Source organism: Bos taurus, chromosome 2 (assembly GCF_002263795.3).
Source record: "Bos taurus isolate L1 Dominette 01449 registration number 42190680 breed Hereford chromosome 2, ARS-UCD2.0, whole genome shotgun sequence".
In the NCBI taxonomy this organism is placed as follows: Eukaryota; Metazoa; Chordata; class Mammalia; order Artiodactyla; family Bovidae; genus Bos; species Bos taurus.
Window position 1 is genome coordinate 44,641,800 of NC_037329.1, and position 10,667 is coordinate 44,652,466.

At 39.7% G+C, this 10,667-nt stretch overlaps 1 protein-coding gene across 19 annotated transcripts in view; it reads left to right on the forward strand.

The window, feature by feature from the left end:
* Positions 1-10,442, forward strand: part of NEB (nebulin) — a 219,190-nt gene extending 208,748 nt beyond the window's left edge. For 9 of the 19 annotated variants that reach the window (XM_024980659.2, XM_024980560.2, XM_059878341.1 and 6 more), the window contains 9 exons: positions 1,113-1,205; positions 1,500-1,592; positions 1,912-2,004; positions 2,852-2,959; positions 3,065-3,248; positions 3,393-3,485; positions 4,416-4,562; positions 4,849-4,955; positions 9,681-10,442. In XM_024980659.2, coding sequence (XP_024836427.1) covers positions 1,113-1,205; positions 1,500-1,592; positions 1,912-2,004; positions 2,852-2,959; positions 3,065-3,248; positions 3,393-3,485; positions 4,416-4,562; positions 4,849-4,955; positions 9,681-9,854 — 1,092 coding nt within the window. In that variant the 3' untranslated portion in view covers positions 9,855-10,442. The remainder of the gene's footprint in view (positions 1-1,112; positions 1,206-1,499; positions 1,593-1,911; positions 2,005-2,851; positions 2,960-3,064; positions 3,249-3,392; positions 3,486-4,415; positions 4,563-4,848; positions 4,956-9,680) is intronic. The other 10 variants (XM_024980573.2, XM_024980609.2, XM_024980615.2 and 7 more) reach the window with 3 other exon arrangements.
* The last annotated feature ends 225 nt before the right edge of the window (positions 10,443-10,667 follow it).

Here is a 10,667-nt window from a genome sequence, read left to right on the forward strand (position 1 = left end):
AAAGAGACCTTGGGAAAAATAACCCCTATCCTCTCCTTCAGGCATAATGACATAAATTAAGATCCAGTAGTGGTTTTGCCAAATCACTGTCCATTTACTTTAAAAGGAGTGTCATTTGAACTATTTTTTGTTTTACCAATTTTAGTTCTTTCTGTTCTTCTGTCTATCATGGTCTTTAAATGCTTATTTTAGTAAGCCACTTTTTGTAAGCCTGCGTTCTGTGATGTAAAGAGATTGCTGTGGGTTGGGGTTTGTGTGGGGACATTACCTTACATACTAGAGAGGTTCCTCCGATACTGGAACATGGGACTACTGAGACTTTAGTGTGCTTCAGGGTCACTGGGACCCCAAGTCTCAGTCTCTTATTCTGTAGATCTGGCATGGGGCCAGACATTTTGCAATTCCAGCAAAGTCTCAGGTGATGTTAACCTTGTTGTCCAGGGACCTCAACTTTGAGAATCAGTTCTTTGATAGAATTCTTCCTCTTGAATGCCATAGCTCAAATCTTCTGTGACATCAAGAATGACACTGGTGACAGGGAGGCTGGGAATTTTTCACAATGCATTACTGTTGTTTCCTATTGACTAACCCTATTAGTGATGTAATTCCTGAAGACATTTTTACTTACTGATAAGTATGATGATGTTCTGAATTAAAGCAAGAGGCAGAACACAGATACATTTCCCTGATGTGTGTGGCAAAAGGGTCCAGTCTCCCATTCCGATTTAGGCAGCAGCCTCCACCTTATGTGCTATTCAAGTGCCTGCTCCTAAGTATTCAAGCACCTTCTCCTAAGTCCTGACAGATGATCTGTCAGGTGCGTGACATGCACAGGTTAGTGGTAGAGTAAACGTGGTCTCCCATCTGGGCCCTGGAACCAGGCACAGAAAACTACAGTTCTGTCTTTTAGGCCGCAAGGATTTCAGGACAGGGTTCTGCTCTGGAAATGTGCTGTAACTATTATCAGCTTGCTTTGGAAACATATTTCTTTCCATCTAATCTTACTGCCCAAATAGTTTAGCAACGTGAGCCTCCTAACAAATGATCTGTTCTGTTTAATCTTTTGTAACTGTCATTCTTTTTTTCTTTTTGGATCCACTGGACTCACATAGGTTTTGTACAAAGAAAATGTGGGCAAAGGCACCCCAACCCCTGTCACTCCAGAGATGCAGAGAGTCAAACGCAATCAAGAGAACATTAGCTCGGTACTGTCTTGAGAAACAAAAGTGCTTTTTATTCTGCAAAGTAACCCCTGCCGTTTGACCTGCTCCTAACTCCATCCCAGGTTAAAAAGAAAAAAATGCCAGTTTTTTAGAATCTCCCCTAAACGACATACTACATTGACTGTTGCCATTAACTGTTTTTTAAAGCTTTTTCTTGAGTTGTTCTCACTAATAGTAGTAGATAAAACCTGGGTTTTTCTCCCCCAAACCGCATTACATTGAATAGCCTGACGACTGCCTCCCATTGACTTTCGGGTCCAACTCTGTATCTCACAGGTATTATACAAAGAGAACCTGGGGAAAGCCACCCCCACACCCTTTACTCCTGAGATGGAAAGAGTCAAACGCAATCAAGAAAACTTTAGCTCGGTATTTGAGAGAGGGAAAAAGAGATGGTGACACTTTTAACAAGCCTGGCAAACATAGTTATACCACTAATTTACCTCTCAGTTTCCTCCAAAATTTATCTTTTAAAATCCTTCTTTACCCACTTAAAAACCATACCAACCCTGCCAGCTCAAACTGATTTCTTTCTTCACCTTTTGCTTTATACCATAACATTTTAATGGCTTCTCTTCGTGGGGTGTTATAGAGTGTGACATAATTGAGCCATAACAACAGCTAGATGGTGGTTTTCAGAATTGGGTTTCTGCTCTCTGATATTTGGATGCTCTCTTGGCTCCTCTAGGTGTTGTACAAAGAGAATATGAGAAAAGCAACTCCGACACCGGTCACTCCAGAGATGGAGAGAGCTAAGCGCAACCAAGAAAACATTAGCTCGGTATTCTCCAGGACTAAAAAGGAGTAGTGCAACAACTTAGAAAATAACAATTTAACATCATCAAGTGTCTTTCTCATTCAACTGAAAAACACACTAAAACCAAAAGAGAATCGCAACATCTTGAAAATAACATTTTAACACCATAAAAATGTGCATTTTTTTTATCCCACTGAAAATTCACACTAAAATTAACACAACTATGCTTTTAAATTCCAAATGATTGTACTAAGACATAACAAGTTAATTGCCAATGTTTTCTTTTCCCTTTTACTCTGAGGTAGTCTTACATAACTGACTGTAACATATTGACTTCCTAACATTCTCAATCTTAAGCAATCCTTTAAGATGCTTTATGAAACAGGTAATACTATGAAATGGATGCCTTACTCTGATATTTTGGGTTTTTCATGTCTGAGACTTTGATTTCTGTATTAGCACACTGGTTTATAAAATCTGGACATAACCCTTCAAAAAATGATCACTTATTTTAAAGGATAGTTCTTTCAAATATATCACACTTAGTGCCATATACCACCCAGTGTACTGGTGCTACAATTCCCAGCAAATTCAAGAACGATTTTTTTTTCCTTTCCTTTCAAAATTATACTTTGCCCCATCTCCTTTGAAAATGAAAGTTATGTTTTCAGAGTCAAAACAAATCTCATTCAAGCCCTGCCCATCTACCCTCTTGCTAGCAGTTCTGCTGTCAAGGGCTTGCTGGGAATTTTTAGGTGACTCATGCTTGCCTCCCCAGCTCCCTTCACTTCCATCTGTTGGAAAGATTTTGAGACTTCAGAATTAGAATGGTACCATAACTTGCCCTCATCCATGGTTTCTCCTCTGTCAGGTGCTTTATTCTGATAGCTTCCGGAAACAAATACAAGGCAAAGCTGCCTATGTCTTGGACACGCCAGAGATGAGACGGGTGAGAGAGACCCAGCGCCACATCTCAACGGTGAGTCAGGAATTCCTCAGATGGGGTGGGCAGCCTGTTGGAACGAGTCAAAAAGTAAATGATTACACCATCCTATTTTCACCAAATGAATTCATGAAATTTCAGGTGAAGTATCATGAAGACTTTGAGAAACACAAGGGTTGCTTCACACCGGTGGTGACAGACCCCATCACTGAGAGAGTGAAGAAGAACACACAGGACTTCAGTGACATTTGCTACCGGGGTATTCAGAGGAAAGTGGTAGAAATGGAACAGAAACGGAATGACCAGGATCAGGAAACTATTACAGGTAACTGGGATCGGGGAGGGGGTGGGGAGGGGGAAGCAGCTTTAAATTATTCAATCTGCCTGTGGTTGTTTAGGTTCATGTTTCGGTCTCCAAATTATCAAAGAGTCTGAGAACACCTGTGCTGACCCTTAATCTCACTTTCAGGTTTACGCGTCTGGCGTACCAATCCTGGCTCAGTTTTTGACTATGATCCAGCAGAAGACAATATTCAGTCCCGAAGTTTACACATGATTAATGGTATGTGATGCTGCAAAAGGCTTACAACATAAACATCACAATTTAGTGGGCTAGCGCCAGGGGCGTTTAGGCTCAAAGTTCGTCTCCTCCAGGGCTTTCAATTTCCTGAGTTGCTCATTCAGCATAAAAACATCTCCTTGACTAGTGGGCCAAGCTCACTTTCTAGACAAGTTCAAATTAGGAAAAGATTGTTTCACTGCCTCAAGGTAAGTCCCCTTCGGTCCCCATTGTAATTTTTTTTCCTAAAGAAAAACAGGTAGTAAATTTTTCTGTTGGGGAAATAATGACAATAAAATACGTAAGTAAAGGGGAAAAAACGGGGTTGACTTTTAGCAACTTTCTGAATTCCCTTATGTCAAGGAAGATAGTCATTCAACAAGAGGCCACATGCCTTCATACCCTTTATTCATGTTAAAAGTAAAAATAATATGTAGTGCCTGTAAATCTCAAAGAATTTATACTCTAGTCTGATGAAGAGAGATCAGTAAATCAGTAGTTATACCCTGACATGAACAGTTTTAAAGGTCTTCACACAGATTGTGGAAACAGAGCATCTAAATAAATTTGGAAATCAGGGGACTTTCTGGAGAAGTTGAAAGGTGGAATTTGAATATGAACATTACTACCTGTTCATTTTGGTGAGCCAGGAAAATGAGCAGGCTAGAGGGAAGAAATAGTGGTCAAGGACAGACTCAGGGACTGGAAGCCTGGCTACACCACTGAATGGTTGGGGGGCCTTGGGTGATTAAACTCTCAACTGGAAAATGAGGACCACCTTCTATTATAGAGTTTTGAGGGTTTAATCCATGGAAATCTACAAAAAACTGTTTTATAATGAACAAAAACCAACTGAGATTCAATTACCATTAGGGATTACTCCTAGGAAAATTTCATTTCTGCCTGCTCTCTGATGGATCTTACCTCCTTCAGCACAAGCTCAGCGCCGGAGCCGGGAGCAGTCTCGATCAGCCAGTGGGCTGAGCATCAGTGGTGGTGAGGAGAAGTCTGAGCATTCAGAAGCTGCCCACCTCTCTACCTACAGTGACGGGGGCGTCTTCTTCTCTGCAGCCTCAACAGGTACAAGTGGATGGCCCTGACCTCGATAGCCATGGGAGCCAGTTCACTGGACGTTACTGTAAGAGATGCTTTGAGTAGAAACAGAAAAAAATCTGGACCTTTTCTTCTAATGAGTCTAAAATTGCGGAGAGGTACATGCAGTTAGCTATTTAATTTTCATTCCTCCTTTCTTGGAAATCATTCTTTTTAAATTAGGGGGAAAGACACTGCTGCTCAGTTGCTAAACACAGAGTAAATGATATCTAGTCACGTTTTCTCCTAATGCTATTTTCCCCTTTCCTTTCAGGTTACAAACATGCAAGAACCACAGAGCTCCCACAGCAACGATCATCTTCAGTTGCTACCCAGCAGACAACGGTATCCTCCATCCCATCCCATCCATCCACTGCTGGAGTAAGTAACTCAAGTCCTCCTCCTTTTTTGATATGTGAAATAATGGTTACAGGTGTGCTGATCTTTTTTTTAAACCAAAACTTCTATTTTGTATAATGTTAACAGTAATAAATTGGAGAAGACAATGGCACCCCACTCCAGTACTCTTGCCTGGAAAATCCCATGGATGGAGGAGCCTAGCAGGCTGCAGTCCATGGGGTCTCTGAGGGTCGGACACGACTAAGCGACTTCACTTTTCACTTTCACGCATTGGAGAAGGAAATGGCAACCCACTCCAGTGTTCTTGCCTGGAGAATCCCAGGGACGGGGGAGCCTGGTGGGCTGCCGTCTATGGGGTCACATAGAGTCGGACACAACTGAAGTGACTTAGCAGCAACAGTAATAAATATCAGAGAAACTTCATTAACAGCTCACATAACTAAAGAGCATTCTTCAGTGATTTAAAACAAACACATGGATACACACAAAACACACAGAAAAACTAAAGCAAAATAATCATTGTGGGCTCATTAGACCCACCCACCATCTTAAAGCAAAGCATCTGTTGTTTGGAATCATTCTTCCACAGTATATGTGTGTGCAGATGTCACATGTAATCTAGTTATACCTTATATGTAAAAGTGAAAGTGAAGTTGCTCAGTCGTGTCCGACTCTTAGCGACCCCATGGACTACAGCCCACCAGGCCCTCTGTCCATGGGATTTTCCAGGCAAGAGTACTGGAGTGGGGTGCCACTGCCTTCTCCATTAACAGCGGCAAGGCATATTATATTTACTTGAAGCTGGTATACTTGGTGACAGCCTTAGTGCCCTGGGACATGGCGTGCTTGGCCAGCTCCCCAGGTAGCAGCAAGCGCACGGCGGTCTGCATCTCCCTGGATGTGATAGTCGAGCGCTTGTTATAACGCGCCAGGCTTGATGCCTCGCTAGCGATGCGCTCGAAAATGTCGTTGACGAAGGAGTTCATGATTCCCATGGCCTTATGTACTATATGTACATGTGTACATATGTACATGTCCTATATGTACAAGAGATAAGTCAAATCATGCTCACCAATTCACCAGACTATCTTAAAACTCAGTTTAAAACCCTGGATCTCTTGGGACTTCCCTGCTGGTCCAGTGGTTAACTCTCTCAGCTCCCAAAGCAGGGGGCCCAGGTTCGATCCCTGGTCAGGGAACTAGATCCCACATGCTGCAACTAAGACCTGGTGCAGCCAAATAAATGAATAAATATTTTTAAAAAACCCTGGATCTAATTTCATAATATTAAAACATAATAACATAATTCTTTACGATTGAAATGAACAATATCTGTATGAAGAAAACCTTTACTAAAGGACATAAAGATTGGTAAGTATTAAAACCTATTATAGTTCAGGAAAGGAATCCTGCAGTCATTTCTCCAGAAATCAATCCATAAATTCAAGGCAATTCCAATCAAATCCTAGTACAATAATCATAAAAATTTTATACATTAATCCTAAAATTTATTTGAAAGAGTAAAGATGTAAGATCAAGCAAATTTTGAAAATGACAATAGGAAAGGACTTAACCATAAGAATAAAATGCACTAGAAAGCTATTATAATTAAATATGAATTTAGCATGAGAATAGATTTTAAAACACGTGAAGTCCAAAAACAGACCCTAAGAGTTACAAATACGCAGAGGAAAAAAAACAAAATTGTAAAATACTACAGAAAAAGACTATTTTTACAATACTGGAGATGGGAACATCTTCCTTGGCAACTTCAAAAATCTAGGAATGTAAAGGAAGACTATAACAAAAAGAAATGTCAGACTGGGAGAAGTTATACATAACAAAAGATTAATATCTAAAACCACATAAAGTATCCAAAATTCATCGAGGTCATTATTCCCCTTCCCTTCAAAATGAGGCCTGGAAGAATATGACTAAACCATCTACAACAAAAGAAATAAAAATGGCCAAGGAAAAGAGGTTCACCATGACTACTAACCAGAAATATACAAATTATAACAAAGTATTCTATTATGGTAGCAAACTTTTAAGAAAACTTAAAAGGCATGTTAACTTTGACCTAATACTTTCAGCCCAAAGACAGACACCTGAAGACCAACACTATGGGGTTAGTGGACGAATACAGTGATGGTTAACTATCTAGAAATACAGAAATGGCTAAATAACTTGTAGTTATTATTAAAATATGGAATTCTCTTCAGAATAAATCTATATACAGACAGACCTCCAAGCTATACCAAATGGAAAGAACCAAGTATTGTTTATAGTAATCCACTTATTGGGCGGGGGGGGGGGGCGGGGGGGGGGCTATCCTTGAATGTGAATGTGAGTTTCAAAATGCTAGGGAAAAATATGTAGGTTTCATGCCAAATAACTAACCAGTGGCTGCTCCTATGAAGAAAATTTGGACACTTTCAAATTTTATTTGTATCTCTAAATTGTTAGTTTGTAAAAATTTCATTGTTGTAAGGACACTTAACATGAGATCTACTACCCTCTTATTTTTCAGTGTACATTTACTATAGATTCAAGGTTGAGTTGTCTCTAGAACAGCACATCTCTAGCATTCATTCATCTTGCTTAACTGAAATTTATGCTGTTGATTAGCAACAGTCACCATACTGTATTTTTTGTTTTCACCACTGTTTAAATTAGCTTTCCAGAAAATCTTATTTCTGGTATGCTCCCAAATTCTCAAAGTGAGAGAAATATGCACTACTGCTGATTTTTCAAATTCTTTTTCTCTAATAAAACATTCAGTGCAGTTGCTCAGGCGTGTCCGACTCTTTGCGACCCCACGAATCGCAGCACGTCAGGCCTCCCTGTCCATCACCAACTCCTGGAGTTCACTCAAACTCACGTCCATCGAGTTGGTAATGCCATCCAGCCATCTCATCCTGTCATCCCCTTCCCCTCCTGCCCCCAATCCCTCCCAGCATCAGTCTTTTCCAATGAGTCAACTCTTTGCATGAGGTGGCCCAAGTACTGGAGTTTCAGCTTTAGCATCATTCCTTCCAATGAACACCCAGGACTGATCTTTAGAATGGACTGGTTGGATCTCCTTGCAGTCCAAGGGACTCTCAAGAGTCTTCTCCAACACCACAGTTCAAAAGCATCAATTCTTCGGCGCTCAGCCTTCTTCACAGTCCAATTCTCACATCCATACATGATCACAGGAAAAACCATAGCCTTGACCAGACGGACCTTTGTTGGCAAAGTAATGTCTCTGCTTTTGAACATGCTATCTAGGTTGGTCATAACTTTCCAAGGAGTAAGCGTCTTTTAATTTCATGGCTGCACTCACCATCTGCAGTGATTTTGGAGCCCCCCAAAAATAAAGTCTGACACTGTTTCCCCATCTATTTGTCATGAAGTGATGGCACCAGATGCCATGATCTTCGTTTTCTGAATGTTGAGCTTTAAGCCAACTTTTTCACTCTCCTCTTTCATCAAGAGGCTCTTTAGTTCTACACTTTCTGCCATAAGGGTGGTGTCATCTGCATATCTGAAGTTATTGATATTTCTCCCGGCAATCCTGATTCCAGCTTGTGCTTACTCCAGCCCAGCATTTCTCATGATGTACTCTGCATATAAGTTAAATAAGCAGGGTGACAGTATACAGCCTTGACGTACTCCTTTTCCTATTTGGAACCAGTCTGTTCCATGTCCAGTTCTAACTGTTGCTTCCTGACCTGCATATAGGTTCCTCAAGATGCGGGTCAGGTGGTCTGCTATTCCCATCTTTCAGAATTTTCCACAATAGTATAACCACTAACGTAATTTCTACGTGTTTGCCTATTTAGGACATTTCATATAAATGAAATCATGTTAATATGTGGCCTGCTGTTACTGGCTTTATGTTTGATTTATCCATGTATCATTTATCAGTACTAATTCCTTTATATTAGCAAATATTACTACATTGTATGAAAATGTTTCCTTCATCAGTTGGTGGGCATTTGGGCTGTTTCCAGTTTTTAGCTATTATGAATAAGGGTATACAAGTTATTGTGTGGATATACGTTCATTCCTCTTGGGTATATACCTAGGAGTACAATTGCTAGGTCACATGGGAACTATCTAAAATAGGAGAAATTTCCAAAACTGTTTTCCACAGTGTCTGCACCATTTTCCATTTCTATCAGCAGTTTATAAAAGATTTCAATTTTCCCGCATCTTCCCCAATACCTTTTTTCAATTATCATTCCAGCGTGTAGTGGTATCGCATTGTAGCTTTACATTTTCCTGGTGACTAATGACGCAGAGTATTTAGCTCTTGGTGTATCTCTCATCAACAATTCAGATCCTCAGCAAAGGATCTGAATAGATGTCTGTGTATGTAGTCAGTCAGTCGTGTCTGACTCTGTGACCCCCATGGACTGTAGCCCACCAGGTTCCTCTGTCCATGGAATTCTCTAGGCAAGAATACTGGAGTGGGTTCCCATTTCTTTCTTTGGGGGACCTTCCTGATCCAGGGATAGAACCTTAATCTCCTGCATTGACAGGCAGATTCTTTACCATCTGAGTCATCAGATAAGATAAGATTGTAATCCTTATTAGATATACGATTTGCAAATATTTTCTCCTAGTCTTTTTAGTTTTGGTGGTAGTTGCACATTCTGTTTCATGCAACTTAAATTTCTGGTGTCATAAGAGACTTTAAAATTAGTTGTTTAGGTTAATTGTTGCAAATCTAACATTTCCCTTTTTTGTCCTTACCCACAGAAAATCTTCCGTGCCATGTATGACTATATGGCTGCTGATGCAGATGAGGTATCCTTCAAAGATGGAGATGCCATTGTCAATGTTCAAGCTATTGATGAAGGTTGGATGTACGGCACTGTGCAGAGGACTGGCAGGACTGGCATGCTCCCAGCCAACTACGTTGAAGCTATTTAGACACTTCAAAGCATCAATCCTGTCTACATGACCTACAAATCTTGTTAGTATTTCAGTTTAGACTCTCCACTATTCTCCAAGTTCTCAAACTGCCTAATAGTTTTTGTTATGATTTACGGTTGCACCATCCCTTAATTTGTTTCTACACATACCTAAGTAATTCACCAGTGTATTAGTACAATTAATCTATCCAATTATTAAACTAGACTTACCTCTATTTTCTGGACTTGCACATAAAACCTGAGACAACATTAAACCCATAGGTTTTTTTTTTTATATAATTAAAAAATTTTCTTTTGGGTTTTAAATGATTTCAGCACAGACATTTTTAGAAGTTTCTGCATTATTATTGCTGTATCAACCCAGAGTCTTTCTCCATTACTAAAATGTTTAACAGTATTTCTTTTCTAAATCAAGAATTCTAAACATGTTAAACAGTTTTTAAAAATGGCAGATACTCACCTTTTCCTTGCTTATTGACTGCTGATACTTTTATTTCTAATCCAGTTCTGAAGTTATGAAGCTGATAGTCAATATAAACTGGTGTTACACTAGTGTCTAATAAAATCTGTAATTCTGCAACAAACACCATTGACGGAATGAGCATTACTTTTTAATAGTTTTAAGATCTACAAATAAAAACTTCAACAAAGCAAATCTATGCTAGACTTCACCACAAAAACTAAACTTAAAAATGCACAAGACACAACTCTGAAAATCAACTGTATTTCAATTAAAAAAATATGAACAAATGTTGGACTGTGTTCAGCAGGCTTTCCTTATGGCTTGGCTTATAAAGTTTTAGAAATAGCT